We start from the raw sequence: 18821 nt of genomic DNA, 5'->3' as shown, positions 1-18821 counted from the left end.
AAAAAAAAAAAAAAAAAAAAAAAAAGGAAAAGAAAAGAGAAGAAAAAGAAAAATGACCAGGAAAAGAATAAGGACACTCTCTTTAACCCTAGGACATTCAGGGCCTTTGCATGGAGCTATATCTTCAGTACTTTTTTTTTCCTTAATGAGACAGGATCTCACTAAATTATAAATTGCCCATACTGGGCTCAAGCTTGTGATCCTTCTGTCTCAGGTGCTCAGGGTGTTGGAATTACAGGTGTGTACCAGCAGGTCTGGTCTGGCTTTAGCATTTGTTTCAGAAATCTGAGTAATGGTGTACCTGGCATCGGCTTGGAACCTCTGTAAGTTCCCTGGAGTCAGCAGAGACATGGGACAGCTTTTCTGTTTTTTTTTTTTTTTTTTTTTGCTCCGAATGCTTTCAGGGCAGGTTTGGCTGGCTTGAATTGTAGGGATCGAACCACAACAACCTGAGCCTGACTGCTTTGTGGAAGCAGCCACTTAAAGAACTGAGCTACGGGGCAGGCCCCCCAGCTTTTCTGGCTAGGCAATGGACCCTTACTCAGTTCACCCAGCAGGGAATAGCATGGTGGCAGCATAGACTTTAAATTTGCACAAATCCCCATAAAACCAGGCAGAATCATCAAGAGAGCAAAGGGAAAACCTCACAGTCAACATCTTCAAGACAAGTCAAGGCAATCCAGTGTTGCCACAAAGCCCAGATTCTGCATGGAAGCACCCTGGAGGGCACACTGGGTTGGGCTCCCAGAACACCTGAAGTCCACCAGCAAAAGTGGGAAGCTCAGCTGCCTGAGTCTTCAGGTGTCTTAGAGGCTCCCTGCAAAAGCTCTTCCAGCACTGAAACACTTCCAGGACTACTAGAAACAGTGCTAGGCTCCAAAAGCACACTGAAGATGGCAAGCACATCAGGACCCAGGAGGTGGTCCCTGTAGACACGCATCTCTCCATGGGGAGGGGGCTGCACAGAGAGGCCTCATGGTGTTCAAAACATTTTAGGAAACAGAACTGTTCCAGAAGAGCAAGCAAAAAGGAACACAAGAGCAAAGAAGCGTTCCAGGAAAGAGGACTGGAATCAAGGAAATCAAAATATGTCCAACAGAAATAAAGGGATTTGAGAGGAAATAAGAAAAGGAGACAGAAAAAAAGAGGTCATAATACCTGTGAATATGGTATCCCTGAAAAACAAAAGAGTGAAGTCAATGTGGAGAATACTAAAAGTTACAATTGAAGAACTATTTCCTGAGGTGAAGGAATAACCTGAGGAGGGACTCTGCCATCCCCCAAGTGTGACAGGTATAGAGTGCACCTGGCAAATGGGCAACAAATATACAGTTCAAGAAAATTACTCAGTTTTATGCAATGCCTTGGGTATCCACTCTCCTTTTCCTCTTCCCACCTCCATCCATGATTCTCTTACAAAAAACATTAGAATGGCTTTAGTTATCTACATTTCACTCCAGAAGATGGTGGAGCAATATGTTTCAGATCCTCAAAGAAAGAAAAGGAAAGAAAAGAAAAGAAAAGAAGCCATTGGTTTTATATCTGGGGAAACTGATCTTGAACAATATACCTGTATTGTATCACCATGAAAAGTGTAAAAGTGCATATTATTGTATGTGCATCTCTAAAGGAATCAACTCAAGAATGAGCTTCAGAAACCATAAAGTTATGAGCATAAGGTGAGTCTATTGAACTATGGAGCTAAGAATAAATGATAGGGACAGAATGGTATGCTCAGGCCGGCCAAATAGCTCAGCAGATTAAAGCACCTGCAAGCAGATGCAGGGGCCAGGAGTTTGATCTCTGGGCCTGCTGTGCTGGCTCCACCCCTGGGGCAAGCTGAGATGGCAATTGAGATGGGGCGGGTGTTGTGTGCCTGTAATCCCAGCTCTTGGGAGGCTATAAACAGGCAGATCACTACGAGTCCGATCTAGTACTGAGACCCTGAATACCCTGTAGACCCTTCTCTAAAAAAAAAAGGCACGTTCATAGCGTACAAAAAGGTAGAAAAAGAGTGATATGAAAAGTATGTGCCAGTTTAGGAAAGAATGTCAAACTCCTAATTTAGGATACCAAACTGGGAATGGTGGCCCATGCCCATAATCTTAGCTCTCTGGGAGCCAGAGACAGGAGGATTTCAAGTTGGACCCAAGCCTGAGTAATTTAGCAATTCTCTGTCTCAAAAAATAAAAGACTGTGCTCAATGTGAAGGGCCTAGGTTCAGTACTAGTCACACACACACACACACACACACACACACACACACTCACATACACACTTTCTAATGTAATATGTATTAGGATATGCTATTCATATAGATTTACTGCATCTTAACTATATTTGAGGATACTCATTAAGAATTTGTGGTTTCCAATAATGCACAATGTTTTTCCCAATTAAAAAAGAGAAACATGTGCCTAGGATTGTTTTCCCTCAGAATGTCACTCTTCAAGGACATAAGACCGATGGGAAGAAGGCACTTATGTATAGAAACCTAACATAAAACAGCAGGAGGGAGACCAAACTCACTGACAGTGTGAATCTACTGATTTACTTGCTTAACTCAGCCATTATAAGAAAAAGAGGGGCCAGGGGAGATGGCTCAGTAGAATAAGTGCTTCCTTGGCAAGCACAAGGGCCTGAGTTCAATCCCCAGTTTCACAAAAAAAAAAAAAAAAAGAAAGAAAGAAAGAAAAAAGAAAGAAAGAAAAGAAAAGAAAAAGATTTTCCAGGCAGATCTACAAAGCTTGTGGAATTCAAAACAAAAGACACGCAAAGTGATCAGGTAAATGAAGAAACAGTAAGCAGGACCGGACCAACACCCAGACCCAAAGTACAGCTTAGAAAGAGACAGTCAGGTGAAAGCTGAAATTCGCAGTGAAAAGAGAAGCTATGGAGCTCCTCAGCATAATGTGCAGCATCCTTATTTACAGAGCAGAGACCACAGCATGTGGGAGGAGAAACACTCACTGCTCACAGTGGCTGGCAAAGGCCTCCTGCCACACCTCCTGGTAAAGCGACTAAAGGTCTAAGGATGGTCATGAGCAGATCTCAGAGATTTCCGTTGCTTTTTCCCTGCTACCAGCTGACACCTCAGGTGCACCACAGATGTATCTGAGAACCAACAATCTTTAACACCAAAAGAAATTGTAGCCACTCAACTTACACTGTCTATAGTGCACAAAACAGAGAACAGTGGATTTGTCCAATAAGAAGCTGGGTTCAACTTTCCTGGACTTTCAGCAGTCATCTAGCTTCAATTGCTGGACATACAAAGTTAAGACACTATAAATTACCTAGTTTTACTGTTAAGATAAAATAAGTTATGTATGTCAAAGTTCATTTATAAATATAAATGCTGCGTTATATTGTGTAACTATAAAATGCTATAATACCTTAAAAAAAACAAAACAGTGGGAAGAGCAGATTTTTAGGTCTAAGTACAAACAGAAGAGGAGAGTACAGAAATTCCTAAAAATGAACAATAACAGTAACAAGACACATACTCTCAGAACATAAGCTTTGACATTTCATTTCAGGTTTCTGTGAATGAATATGAAAGAAATAAAAAACAGGCAACCAAACAGCAAGAGAAAGAACAAAAATGTTTAAGAGGAATTAATAAACTTAAAAGAGTTTAGCATGTTAGAAAAAACAGGAATGATGAAGGATAGCAGTCAGAATGGCATTTTGAGGTTTACCTTTTTAAATGTTCTAGAAAAAAATACTGAGATTATGTGAATTATAGAATTTTCTCATGATTCTAATTCGGCTGAGGGTAGTCTTAGAAAATTTTACTTTTTTTTTTTTTTTGGCAGAACCGGGGATTGAACTCAGGCCCTTGTGCTTGCCATGCAAGCGCTTATTCTACTGAACCATCTCCCCAGCCCAGCAAATTTTATTTTCCTGGGAAACTGCTGTTTTATCTAGGTGTTCAGTTTCATTTGTATAGAATGTCCATAATAGTCTTAGAATATATTTGTTAAAAATCTTCCTATGTCTGGACTTTATGTCTTTAATTTTTGGGCTATCACCCCTTCTTTACATTTTAAGAAATTCTTTGCAAATTATTGGTATGGTGTTGCACACCTGTAATCCCACCTCTCAGGAGACAGAGATAGGACGATTGTTGCATGTTCAAGGTCATCTTGGATTACAAAGTTAGTTGAACACCCACCTGAACTACAATAGCAAGTCCCTATCTCAAAAAGATAAAAGTAAATTGTACAGAAAATAACACTGATAGAAAGCTTTATCAAGGTAACATATAAGAGGAAGAATAGACCAATCTCACTTAAGAATAATAATATTGATATCTAGTATCCAGTTAAAAAGAAAATATATCACAGATAAATTCAGTCTATCTCCAAGTGTCTAAAGATCATAAGGTCCAGTAATCTAATTTATAGATGGGAATTATTGACCCCGTTTACATATCTTTGGAGAAAACTCCTATGATCATCATAGATGAAAAATAAAACTCAGCACACACTAACAGTAAAAGTTAGCATTGATACACGTTTCCAAGCCAAGTGTGGAGGTATCTGTCTGTAATCCCAGCACCCTGGGAGCCAGAGGAAGGCCAACGGCAAATTTGAGGCCAGCCTGGGGAACTTAATGACTTAGTAAGATCCTGTCTGGAAAAAAAATGTGCACTGTTCCAGCTACCAAGTGTTCTGCCTTCTTTCTCTACTTGTCTACAGGAAAGATGAGAGGAAGTTAAATGACACCCTGAAAAGCACACATGAAGAGCTAGAATCACATGCTGTATAGGACTAACCATCCTACTTCTATAACAAATACACCACTTTTTGGGTCACTTTCTTCACCAATGAGATGTAATGACCTGATACTACAAGGTCTTTTTTTTTAAAATTGTATTTTAGGGAATGGTCTACAGGGGATTCAGGGTCTCACTACTAGATTGGACTTATAGTGATCTGCCTGTTTACAGCCTCCCAAGAGCTGGGATTACAGGTGTGCACTACCATGCCCAGTTTTAATTGCTGCCTCAGTGAGCCCTCAGGGCGGCTCCAGCACGGCAGGCCCAGGGATCGAACTCCCGGCCTCTGCATCTGCCTGCAGGTGCTTCAATCTGCTGATCTATTTGGCCAGCCCTAATACCTGATACTACAATATAAAGGAGGAGAGGTTTATTTGGGCTCATGCATTAGTTAAAAGCTGGCTAACTTCAAGGCAGAGTGGCATGGCACAGGGCGTGGCAGAAGGAAAGCTGCTCACCTCATGGCATCCAGGGAGCAGACACATGCTCCAGGGAGAAGGCAGGAGCAAAGCAGACCAAGCCCGGTCTCACCCACAGAGACCCCTCTTTTAGTCAGGCCCACCTCCTAATAGCAGGGAAGTTATCAGGCCCCGTGACCCCATCACCTTCCAAAGGTCCTGCCTATGATGCCATGAGGATTTAGGGGACAAAAAGCACCACCAAAGGCTGAACTATGTTTCCTATTTGCTGTCTCTTGCAGGTGCCCATTTTCATCCCCATCTTGGTGATTCTCATATCTGTGTTTTTGGTTCTGGCTCCGATCATTACTGACCCTGCCTGGGAATATCTCTACTGTGTGGTGTTCATACTGAGCGGACTCATATTTTACTTCCTTTTCATCCACTACAAGTTTGCATGGGCTCAGAAAATCTCAAGTAAGTACCAACAGAAGGCTGTTTGACATCCATGAAGACAGGCACCAGCTCAGCTGTCCTCGTCCTACAAAGCTCCTCACCACAGGACCTAACTAGCAGACTGTAGCTTCTCTGGACATTTTATTCTCTCCTCATGGTAGTGCCCCTAGGTTCGGCCTTGGGCTCCTCTGTTGCTTTTTGGTTTTGGTGGGGCGTAGGGCGAGGGAGTCATGGGGTTGAGACAGGGTCTCACTAAGTTGTGCACACTGGCCTTGAACCCTTGATCCTTCTGCCTCAGCCTCCACAGTGCTGGGATTACAGGTAGGCATTACCATACCTGGTCTTTCCTGCTAATGACTGTAACAAGCAACAACAAAAAGCACTGTTTTCTTTTTTTAATTGTAAAATACCTTAACATATATTTTCCTTCTAATCCCCCGTTGAGCAGGCAGGTCAGCAGTGTGGAGCATATTCTCATCTTCTGAGCTCCTTTGCTTCTGACGGCGGTGTAGACATCCTCTAAGAGGCTCTGAGGCTTCCCAAAGACCCTGATGAGGGCCTGAGCCTCTCCTCGCTGAGGCCATAGGGGTCACTCTCCATCTTGATCCTCATCTATCTTGGGACAAATGTTTACTAAGTTAGCTACACTGGCCTCTGTGCCTCTAAAACAAAAGCACTATGCCAAAGTCTGTGGAAAGAGACTCGGAACCATACCTGTGCTTAGTGTTGGTAGCTATCTCATATCCACAGCAGTTTGTCTCTGGTAACAGCTCAGTTTCAGAAAAGCTTCAGGCTCCTGAGCAGCCTCACAGGGAGTGAGGTGATCAGTGGTTTATTTTCTGTCTCTGCTGTGACAGCCTTTAATTGGGCTCTGCACAGTTTAATCCTGGATCCAGCACCGTGGCCAGCACACTCCAGCTCCTCATAATGAATTTGTAAGTGTGATTAAAAACTTGCCTCTTCCCTGCTCCTGTCAGCCTATCCAGCCAGGAAAGTAAGCCCTGCAATGAGCTGTGTAGTTTTTCTTTTTATACTTACAACTTAGAAGATGAAAATAACTGTCTCCATCCATCCATGCATCCATCCATCCATCCATCCATCCATCCATCCATCCATCCATCCTTCCATCCTTCCATCCTTCCATCATCTATATAAAACTTAGGTATCAAAGCACAAAACCAACTACAAGATAGGGAAGCACAGCCCAAAGTGGGTGAGCTTGCCTTTCCTGTCTCCTCAGCTGGGGAGTCAGGGACCATTGCTCATCTGACAGTGGTGCTGGGGGAAAGGGCCAGAATTCATTTCCTGTTCATTAGCAAAGTAAAAACAAAGCAAAACAAGGTCATGTCCTTCAGGGACTTTTTCTTTCCTGCATAGTTCTTTTTACCCCAAACCTCTTTCCGACAACCTTAACCTAAGCTGATTAGCTGCAGGCACACACCTATAGAAAGGAAAGAAAATTAATAAAATGCCCATTCCCTGTCCCCGTGCCTTGGAAATGCACTTTGCTGTGATCAGACAGAGAAGCTAAGCAGGATGACTTGTAACCTAATGTTAAAAAATATGTCTTGCTTCTCAGCTCTCTATTTAACCAAGTTCTTCCCTCCAAAAACTGTTAGGCACTTGTGTGAAGGTACTGAAAAAATCTGAACAGTTTTTATTTTAAACAAAAACTGCCTTAGTGACTTCCATTGAAGTTTGGTTTTGTTTTGCTTTTGGAACTGAGGCCCGAACCCAGGGATTTTAGCTTGCTAGGCAAGCCCTCTGCTGCTGAGCTCAATCCTCAGCCCCTAGTGAATCCAGACTGGTTACCACTTTGACAGCAGTAGTGAATACCTCCACATGAATGGGTCACTCATATTTCTCCTATGGCCTCCAATGCACACTGAATTTGTAAGCATTAAAAACCTCCCTCTTCCCTGCTCCTGTCAGCCTATCCAGCCAGGAAAGTAAACCCTCCAGGAGCTCCTATGTAGTTTTTATTTATATACTTGGATCTTACAAAATGAAAATAACCCTCTCTCCATCCATCCATCTATCCATCCATCCATCCATCCATCCATCCATCCAACCATATATCCATCCATCCATTGATTGAATCATCCATCCTTCCATCATCTACATAAAACTTAGGTATCAAAGCACAAAACCAACTACAAGATAGGGAAGTAGAGCTGGGATGTAAGCGCAGCCAAAAGTGGGCGAGCTTGCCTGTCTTCAGAGCCTTTCCTGTCTCCTCAGCTGGGGAGTCAGGGACCATCACTTATCTGATAGTGGTGCTGGGGGAAATGGCCACAATTCATTTCCTGTTCATTAGCAAAGTAAAACCAAAGCAAAACACGGCCATGTCATTCCCATCAGGGACTTTTCCTTTCCTGCATAGTTCTTTTTACTCCAAATTTCTTTTGACTCATCTTAACCTAAGTTGATAGGCCACAGGCACAGACCTATAGAAAGGAGAGAAAATTACTAAAATGCCCATTCCCCACCCCTGTGCCTTGGAAATGTATTTCAACTTGATCAGACAGAGAACCTAAGCAGGATGACTTGTAACCTAATGCTACAAAATACAGTTTGCTTCTTATCTCTGGCATATTTAACCAAGCTCTTCCCTCCAAAAACTGGTCAACAGTTGAGTGAATGTAGTAAAAACCGAATGGTTTGCATATGAAACAAAAGCAGCCTTAGTGACTTCAGACTAGTCATCCCTTGGACAGCAGTAGTCAGTACACCCACATAAATGGGTCACTTGATTTCTCCAATTGAGGTTATTGTTGTGGGCAACAATAAAATGTTTCTCAGGTTTCCAGTTCCTTAATAGGAAATAACTGATTTCTAAAGAACCCGTGCAGCCAGCAGGATAGTTCTGATTCACTATAATCTGCAGTTGTCTTGATTGCAGGGTCTAAGAGGGACATATGACCACGGTAAAAATGACATCACTGCTCACCAGCCAGCACAGTGAAGCCCTTTATTTCAAATTGATTGATTGATTGGCTTTTTGAGACAGCATCTTGTGTAGTTCAGGGTGGTCTTCAGCTCACAACATACCCCAGGATGGCCTCATGCCCGGTGATCCTCCTGCCCCGGCTTTCCCAATGCTGGAATTACATGCATGCATCACCCTAGCCAGCTGTGAGGCCTTTTCCTCCATTCTTCTAGTTGCACTTATGGGTGCTTCCTGACTTGTGTTCCAGAGCCAGTTACCATGTACCTACAGATGCTGATGGAAGTTGTCCCACCAGAGAAGGCTCCAGAGTAACAAGTGCATCTCTAATAGCTCATCCAAAGCGGTGATGAATTTATTTTTGTAAGCACTATTTTGGGTTATTTCTTCCTGTTTTCCCATGAAAAAAATGTTAATATTTCTGTAATTATTATTCTTGGATGGCTATACTTCTATGGGTGAGGCTTTACATAAGAGAAATGATAGGTGTTAGCTGAAGTCATCAGTAGGAACGTCAGTTAACAGCAGCCTGGTGGCAGGATTACACAAAATCCACTATCATTCTGATGGTTATTATTTAATAAGGGCACATCACACTTACTTAAACACAGGGTGGAACTGGGGGTAGAACTCAAGAGTAGAGCCTGTTGTAAGGTGCTAAATTCTGTCCCCTGCAGTGAAAATTCATTCATTCATTAATTAAGTTAAAATAAAAAATATTCCTTAAACTCAGTGATCTATAAGTCTATTCTCTTATATGAAGGTAGGTCATATTCTTTGCTTTGATCAGTATGGACTTGGTTACTTTTCTCGTTACTAAGGCAAATACCTGGCAACCAGAGTTAAAGGAGGGAAGGTTTGTTTTGGTTCACTGTTTGTAGAGATTTCAATCCATAACTGGCTGTCTCCAAGGCTGGGTGGCATGGCACGGGGTCATCACAGCACAGGCAGGTGGCAGCTGAAGACAAGCAGCAGTAGCACACAGTGGTTGCAGCTCTTTCTGTCCCTCATGCTGTCTGCCTGAAGGGTGAGTACCAGTCACACCCAGTCCAGGGCATTTGCTGTCCTCTTTTATGATGTTGGCCTATAGCTCCACACCAGTCAAGGGAAGTTTGCCTCCCACCTAGCCATCGTAGCCCCCCATTACAGGAACGAGCCTTCTTGGAGTGCTCTACATTTGAAACCTGGTACAGGGATTGTTACTGCAGATATAAGAATGGTTACAAAGACCCTGGTCCAATTCCCAAGAAAGGCCAACCAGAGACACCAGCCTCAAATCCATGCACAGGTATAATGTGGGTGAATCCCATGGGTGGAACAGGCCATGGGGGCAGGGGGGTGCTGATCCCATGTTTTCCCAGTGTGTTTTTCATTGGGTTCAGGTTACTTGGTGTTCTGTATGCTTCGGTTACCTGAATGTCAGACTGTTTCCTCATATTTGGGAAGTTTTCTGCTATTACTTCTGCCCATATTTTTTTAATGTCATTAGTATTGACCTCTTCTTTCTCATTGATACCTATTAGTCTCACATTGTTCATCTTTGCATCATCTTGAAGGTGATGGATTATTCTTTCCTGCATCCTCGTTGTTTTTAAGAGATCCTTTCTTACCTTTTCACTAGCTGCACCAGCATCTTCAAGATCTGAAACTGTTTTCACATTCACTTAAATGGTTTTGCAAGCTTGTGATTGAGATTTTAATTTCCTCTATATCTCTTTGACTCTGATTCATGCGGTCTATTTCTTTCCTGTATTGCTCATTCAAGGAATCTGTCATTTTTCTAATCTCCTCTATTTTTTATCAATATCTTCTTTAGAAGAAATTATAAATTCTTTTACTGCAGTGTTTTTTTCAGATTGGGTTTCCTCCCTATGTTTCTGTAGTTGCTTCTTTACTTCAGATGCTATGAATTCTGAGAATTCCTTTTTTTTTTCAGAAAAGAATTGCACTCTGAGTTCCTCTATATCTTTCTGCTGTTGCTTATTTACTATCGACGCTATTAATTCATGCATTTGAGCTGAGCTAGTGTCCTCTGCACTTGTTCTGGGTGGGCATTGGATTTCCTCCATATGTTTCTGCATTTGATTCTTTACTGCAAATGTTATTAATTCAGGGATTTCTGTTTTCATTTCCAATCTGAGTTCCTCTGTACCTTTCTGCAGCTGTTTCTTTATTTCAGAAGCCATTGATTCATTGCTTTCAGCTGTGTAATTCCCAATTTGTTCTGTGTTAGTGTCCTCTGCACTTGTTATGGGTGTGCTTGGGTTCTGAGGTTGCATTTTGTTCCTTCTCGTCACTTTGTATAACATTGTCTTCTGACCTTTGTTGTAGATCTTTGTTGCAATTATAACCTTAGCATATACTGAAGTTCAGGTGCAGATCTACAAAGTTTGGATTTATCCAGCTGTTCCTGGCTTGGGTCTGGCTGCTGTGCTCAGCTTCTTCCTGCTGCTGCCCTTGGTGGTGAACCTGTTGTGCCCCTGTGGCAAGATGTTCTGCTCCTGGACTAGTTGGGTGGTTCTATCCTCTACACTCTCTGCAGGGATTGCAGCTGCAGGGTTTCACCCCAGGGCTATATGCCAGGCCTGAGCTGAGCCTGGAGGGGACAAGGTGGAGTAGTGGGGAGAGGCAACTCTCACACACACTCAAGGGGCCTGGACTAGGACTGGATCTGGGGGTTCCTGGAACATGACAGAAATTCCTACCCTGTATGCGGGATGTGTGGGGGTACTACTGATTGATGGGGGGCGTCCTAAGAGGGTGGAAGAGGTTTTCACCCACGCTGCGCCTGGGCTGGGACCCGTAGTAGGTTCTGCCAGTGCAGGGTAGCCAGAAGCTCTCCCACACACTCACCGGGCCTGGGCTAGGACTGGGTCTGGGGGTTCCTGGCGAGCCCATGTTTTCCTATCTGTGCTTTACAAGACAGAAAGAAAATGTGTAGTTTGCCACCTGCAGCAGTGCAAGTTGGGGCCAAAGGAGGCTTTTTTCCCCACCTTAGCCTTGAGACTGGAGATTTTATATTATATGCCCAAAATAGAAAGAGATCTTCCTACTCAGTATTTCTCTTCCTCCAGATGGAGACCAGGCCATCAACCCTCCCCCCATGTTCACCTCTGGAGTGTCTTCTGAAGCACTGGAGAGAGAGTAAAAGCTTGAGAAAGAAGGCCTTCACTTTTATTGTATGGGAGCTTGGCCAAGAAAGGTGGACAAATGGGGGTTGTCAATTATAATACTGTACTCCAATTGGATATATTTTGCAACATGGAAGGCAAATGAAGTGTTTTATATCTAGTTACCCTTTAATCTCAGAAACTGCCATGAGTGGTTATCTCAGTGTTCCACTGACCTTCCTCAGTTGCTTTGGGATTAATCCCCTCACCTGCCCCAGTGGGAAGTGACCCAATCCTCGGGGCCCAAAAGGAAGAAAGCAAAACCCAGAGAGTCTCCTGGATAGGAATCCTGAAATCAGGCCCTGTGACCCAGCTGCTAACCTGATGCTCCTCTGTTGAATGAGGATGAGCTGAACCAATCATTCACTTCTGCTGAGCTAGCAGAAGCTAAATGAGATGTGGGGGACATTTGCAGACAATCTTGACAGATATGTCCAAGCCTTTGAGAGAGTTGTGTCTCTCTTCAGACTCACTCAGGTTGATGCAATGTTCATCTTCAGGGGAACTTTGAAGCCAGGAGAAAAAAGATTCTGAGGGCTGGCCAGATAGCTCAGTGGACTAAAGTGCCTGCTTAGGCAAGTGCTAGGGGACCAGAGGTCAATCCCCATACCATGCTGGCCCTGGCATGCTGAGACAGTGAATGAGACTCAGCATGGTGGCATGTGCCTGCAATTCCAGCACTTGGGAACCTAAAACAAGAGGATCACTACAAGTCTAATCTGTATAATGAGACCCTGTAAACTCTGTACCAAATACATTAAAAAAAAAAAAAAAAGATTCTGAGATTCTGGAGGACAGGAAACACCTACCATGAGCCTCACAGATATGCTGTAAATGAGGCAAGTGAGGAGGAAGAGGCAGGGGAGGGAGCAAGGGAGAGGGTGCCAAACCCTGCTGGACTTACTACACATCCCAAAGAGAAAGGGCCCTTCACACTTCATTACATCAGGGATGGGCCAAAAGCAGCAAAAGTCAAGCTGATAGATTATGCTGTGCAAATCAAGTTTATCAGGAGGAAAATGAGCCCCCATCAGTGTTTTTACAAAGGCTTAAGGCTGCTATGACTGAACATACCTGCACACATCCTGATGGCAATGAAGGCAAAGTTGTCCTCAAGGACAGATTTATCTCTCACTCTGCTCCTGACATCTGCTGCAAACCCTTTCAGCTGATGGCCAACCCTAATAAGGAAAATATAGAGCTGAATGATTGTCTCTGAGGGGCTATGAAGGTCTTTTATGCTAAGGACATGGAAATCCAACAAGAGAAAAAAGAGACCTCAGGAACTAGTCACTGCTCTCCAGTACCACCCAATGAACAAGTTCAAACTTGCTAGCATTGTAAAAAGCCAGACACTTTCAAAAGGATTGCCCCCAACAGGACAGAACCTGATATTAGCCTCCCAGCCCCTGACCTAGTTTCCATGGAGACCACTGGAAGAGTCAATGCCCCCTTAGAATCCAGGTAAATTCCCAATGAGGGCCCCCGGGGCTTTCATATTCAGTCCTCTCGATGCTATTCAAATAGTAGAGTCCAGGGCTGTTTTAATAGTGGAGAACATGCTCATAAGAAGCCTTCTGGAGGATTCTGGTGCTCATTTTTCTGTTCTTGTTTCGCCCCTGGACAAGACTCTATGTGCACAGCTACTCTGCAAGGTGTTTCAAGACGCCCCATGGGAAGATTCTTCTCTATGCAGCATGCACCTCGAGAAAAGTGCATTTCGTCCACACTTTTCTGATAATGCCTGAAACCGACTCCACTGTTGGGAAAAGGGCTGGGAATGTAGCCCAGTGGCTCAGTGCCTGCCTGGCAAGCACAAGGCCCTGAGTTTGATTCCTGCTACTAAAACCAAAACCAGAAAACAAACATTGTGGGAAGGAGACTTGCTCTCCAAAGCTCAAGTTCAAATCTTGCTTCTTCCGAGGCACAGTCCCATGGTAATTCTCCCTCTCCAAGAATTACAGGTGGATCCGGCTATGTGGACAGGTGGACCCATGGTGGGGAGGGTGAAGACAGCTGAACTTATCTCAAAGGCCCCACTCGCTTTCCTCACCAGAAACAATACCACTTCACCCCAAAGTGAGAGGACTAAAGCCTGTAGTTCAAGGACTACGTAGATGGAAACTATTATGGTCGGCTCTCAGCCCCTATAATACTATTGCCATCAGAATCAAAGGGGGCCCAATGAATGGCGATTAGCTCAAGACCTGCACCTCATTAATGAAGCTGTGGTACCTCTGCATCTGGTTATGCCCAGGCCCTACACCTCAGTGACAAAGATTCCAGCCCCAGCCAGCTGTTTTTCTGTCTTGGATCTTCAGGATGCTTTCTTTTATATTTCCTTGGCACCCAAGAGTCAGAATCTCTACCTTTGAAAATCTACTAATAGGGGTGGGGCAGTGGGCTAGGGCTCCTGCGGGTGTTTCCAGATGGCCCCCATCTTTTTGGCCTAGTCCCATTCACAACCTGCTAGAATGGAAAAGAGAGAGCATCACCCTCTTTCTTCATGTAAATGATCTGATGATTTGTGAGGACACAGAGACCCAAGTACGGGAGGAAACTGAGTCCCTCCTTAACTTTCTAGCCTCCTGAGGTTATAAAGTGTCGCATGAGACAGCCCAGGTCACCTATTTAGGGTTGCTTATTTCTCAGGGCAAAAATTCAGACAGAATCCAATTTATCCTGGACTTCTCTTTGCTAACCCATATAAAACAACAGAGAGCCTTCTTAGGGGAGGAGGGCGTATGCAGAACTTGGATTCGGATTAAGCAAGGACACTAGACACCTTTACCAGCTTCTTAACAGGGACCCAGGACACTGGGACTCATCTCCTTGCCTGGAGTCCAGAGGCCCAACAAGCTTTCCAGGTCCTCAAGGGCCCCATGTGAGAAGCCGCTGAGTTGGGACTCCCAACTGAAGACAAATATATGCTCCTCTTGACTGGAAGACCAAGATTGGTTTTAGGGTTTCTAACACAATCTACCCAATGTACCCAGCTGCTAGCAGGTAGCCTATTTAAGCAAAGAACCAGATAGAGTGGTCAGAGGATGGCCAGGCTGTTTGTGGGCTTTAGCAGAAGCAGGCATATTAGTTCCTGAAGCTTATAAGCTCACCCAGGGAAGGATTCTTGTAATCAAGTCCTTCTATGACTCTGAGAGACTTCTTAATGCTCTGGTCCACTCCTGGGTCTCTGAGGCACAGATTTAAAGACACCAGGTTTTCTTGTTAGAAGGACCAGCTGGAAATATTGAAACCTGTCAGAGCCTTGATGCTACTGCCTTCCTGCCTGATCCTCAAGAGCTGGGAGAAAGGAAACACAACTGCAGAAAGGTTCTGTAACCAAGCAGTTAAGGAAAGCATTAACTAATTATCCTCTCAGTGATCCAGAAGAGGAGCTGTCACTGATGGCGGCTCCTTTGTGAAGGACAGACTCAGAAAGGCAGGGCATGCAGTGATCTGCTGTGCAGGATGGTTAGAGAGTGGCCGAGACCTCACAGTACAGGTGCTCAAAAGGCAGAGCTGATTGCTCCCACCTAAGTACTGCCTTTGGCAATAGAGTAAATATTTATACTGCTTATAAGCATTTCAAGTGGTTTATGCACACGCAGTCTGGAGGGAACAAGGCCTACTAAGTTCTAATGACTCTCTCATTAAACGTGCCCCAGAGATCCCACAACTCACTGAGCTCGTTCTCCTGCGTTGAGAGGGGCCAGTCACTCACTCTCTGGAGGAGCAGACCCCGTTGCCTTAGGCAATGGAAAAGGTGATGAGGAGGCAAAGGCAGCTGCTTCTTGGGCAGTTGGAGTGCGCCCTCTTGTGGTCTGCTATTGCCTGCTTCCTCTAATAAGGAAATTCTACATACTAAGAGCCAGGGATGGGCCCTTAATTCTGAATACTGGTGGGCTACTCCCAAGGCTTGCCTCTTTCTACCAAGAGGCTAGACAAAAATAGCAATTAAGAGTATTCATGATACTTGCCACTTAAGACAAAAAAAAAATTCTTACTTTAGTTACCAAGTCCTTTCTGAGGGAAGGACTAGATGAAACGACACAAGTGTTTGAAAGATGTGAATTGTGTCTGAGGTCTAATCCTTAGAAAGCCTGAATAAAACCACCAGAAGTACAGTACTGAGGCATTCTTCCAGGAAAGCACTGACAGGCTGATGTCACCCAGAAGCCAGAAGGCCAGTGCAGCCAGTTCCTCTTAGTTCTGCTTGATTCTCTCACAAGTTGGATAGGAGACTTTCTTATCCTGACTGAAAGGCCTCAAGAAGTGAACAGGGTCCTTGTTCTTGGGATTATTACAAGCTTTGCAATTCTACAAAATCTCCAAGTCCTCATTGTCACATTACCCAGGGAATCTCAAAAGTATCAGCCTGAGCATCAGCCTCACTGTGGTTGGTGGTCTCAAACATCAGGACAGTTAGAATGGGTTAATGGGATACTCAATAGGAGCTGCTCAAAGTGGTGCAGAAATGGGAGGCTCCCTGGAAACAGCGCCTACCTGTGGCTCCTACACAGGCTAGAAACATGCCCAGGTTTCAGGGGCTCTCTCCCTTTGAACTTCTATATGGAAGATCTTTTCTCAGAAAGACATCCTAGTTGGTGAGGAGACAGGGAGCCTTGAGACAGACACAGTGTTTGTCCTGGTTCCAAAAATTATGTCAACCTTGAGACAGACACTGGTCCCACTCCACCTAGTGAGCTTCTCTTCTGCCTTGGGACCCTGGGGCCAGCCAGGGCTATAGACACACAGGACACATCTTTCTGATTAGTTCTTGGTACAAATCCTTCCAGGACAAACATGCCACACCACCATTCCCTTCTGGGGCCACCAGTTTACCCTCTCAGAGGGGCCTCATGGTCTTTTATACACTCATTTATCTTATAGCCTTAAGTCACTTTGAACACTGGTAGGACTGTAATTCTAATTATGACTTAGCAATTCCACTCTATGAGATGACCAAGAGCTATATAGGAGAATGTCTAATGTGTCACTACTTGAAGTAGCCCCAGTGGAAGTTGCCCAAGTCAACACAGCAGAATGGGTAAACAATTAGGGCACACTCAGGCAAAGGGACATTAGGCAGCAGGACATACTTAGGTCTCCAACTATATGCTTAGTGCGGAGGAACTGCATGAATGTATTTACTTTTCTGTATGTGTGTATTTGTCAAAACTGGTTAACAGAAAGAAGTTCTTTCCATAAGATATATAAGTAAAATTATATACTTGAGATTTGTTTCATAATATTCCACTAAAACCTTGAATAAGGGTTCGAGTATGGGTAAAGTAAGATTCCCCAAAATGTGGAAATCACTAGAGCTAAATGATGGCAACAAATGAGTTTATTTAACCTCACACCTGGGAGCCATTTTTTTCATAAAGCAAGACAATTGGCCTAAAAGGGAGGCAAGTGTCCTTACAGTGTTGGGTTTAGACCTTCAGAAGTTGGACTCTTCAGACAAAAGGGACTGAGACCTAACTCTAAATGATACAGAGACAAGTCCACCCAGCCCCATGCACCCACTGAAAAGCTGCTGCCATGGCACAATCATGGGAGAAGAAAAGTATTTCACCAAAGTTTTACTTACGTTGAGTTTTAAAGGGAAATCCCACAGACAAATCTTAAGGTTATTAATTCCATGGCCAATGGATCTGAGAGTACAACTCTGAATAAATCTAATTGACTTATGTGCTTGTCTGTATGTCTATCACTAAGGGGTGAAGTTTTATTTGGGTAAAACAATGAGGTCTTCTTATTAAAGGATGATTAGACATTGTGTATCCCAGGGACTGATACTCTAAAAATTAAAGGCTGAACATAAATAACCTCTAAGGTATGTCTGTGGACAGGTTATGTTCTTCTTAGATGACACTCTATTGAAGGATGACAAAATTGTTCTGTATGTCATTTATTATCTTGTAATGAGATATATATAATTGACTGACTAGACAGTTATTCTGTACTAATAAACATATAAATGTGCCTCAGAGGTAATAAAACTTACTCGTCCTAATATAATAATATAACTATTATGCTAAAATGTTATACTTCCTTTAATCTCAAGTTTTCTCTGAAAACTTTATAATTGTTGTTGGTTAACACTGTTCAGAGCTTTAAATTCTGAGTCAACTGTGATTGGTAATTTCAGTGGACCCTCAAGTTACAACTAGCCTGGCATATAAACAACCTGAGTTGTGACCAGAAGTTTGAACTTATGACCAAAGTCTTGAGTTATGACCTGAATCTTAGCTGCTTCTGCTTCCAAACAGCCTCACATACAAATTTAATCCTTAAAGAATTCTGGAAGGAACATTACAACATCCTTTCCTGTATGGGGTTAATTGAGAAATACTGGGCAAGTGTCTCTCCAAGGATGATGAGATCTGCCTGTATACAGGAGAGAGACTGAAAGCTGTGTAGGGCAGCCTGAGCATTCAACTGACAATTTGAGTTACAACCAGCCCTTGGGAGCAAAAATCATTTATAAGTCAAGAGGCTACTCTAACAGTTCCCTGGTCAGGTTATCCATTTCAAACAGCTTAAATAAACCTACTGGTTTCCTTAGGACACTGGTGCAATTTATCCTTCTGGGTGTTCAACAAGTGAGGATTGGGGATCAGAAAAACAGATAAATGGGTTAAGAGGACAGCCAGTATTTTGGCCTTGGCCCTCCAAGTTCAAAAGTGATCCAGGACAAAAGGATCCTCCAAGGTCCTATAACTTTGATAAGATACCCAACCTCTTGAACAAGAAGCTCAGTAGACCCCTATGGACAAAAATTAATCACTGTGTAATGTGCTAAAAAAGGAGGTCACGAGAGACACATAAACATCTTCTACAGAAGAAACATGGTCAAGCAAGACGGTGACCCATCCTGGCAGTGGACACCAACAGAAATAACAGACTCTATATATGGTCCCATAAGTAACCCCTGAAGAGTCTTAGCACCTCTAGGTATTGGGCAAAAGGTTAATTTTAGGGCTGAGGAGATAGCTCACTAGAATAAGTGCTTGCCTGGCAAGTACAGGGTCCTGAGTTCAATCCCTGGTATCACAAAAAAA

The 18821-nt window shown here is 43.5% G+C and overlaps 1 protein-coding gene across 1 annotated transcript in view; it reads left to right on the top strand.

The window, feature by feature from the left end:
* Window positions 1-8920, top strand: part of LOC101584297 (b(0,+)-type amino acid transporter 1) — a 34508-nt gene extending 25588 nt beyond the window's left edge. The window contains exons 12-13 of the mRNA XM_004636826.3: window positions 5484-5658; window positions 8835-8920. Of these exons, the coding sequence (XP_004636883.3) occupies window positions 5484-5658; window positions 8835-8899 (240 nt within the window). The 3' untranslated portion in view covers window positions 8900-8920. The remainder of the gene's footprint in view (window positions 1-5483; window positions 5659-8834) is intronic.
* Window positions 8921-18821: the final 9901 nt, after the last annotated feature.

Source organism: Octodon degus, unplaced genomic scaffold (genome assembly GCF_000260255.1).
Source record: "Octodon degus isolate 3935 unplaced genomic scaffold, OctDeg1.0 scaffold00083, whole genome shotgun sequence".
NCBI lineage: Eukaryota > Metazoa > Chordata > Mammalia > Rodentia > Octodontidae > Octodon > Octodon degus.
Note: the sequence above shows the minus strand (reverse complement) of the source record. Positions and strands in the feature narration are given on the sequence as shown.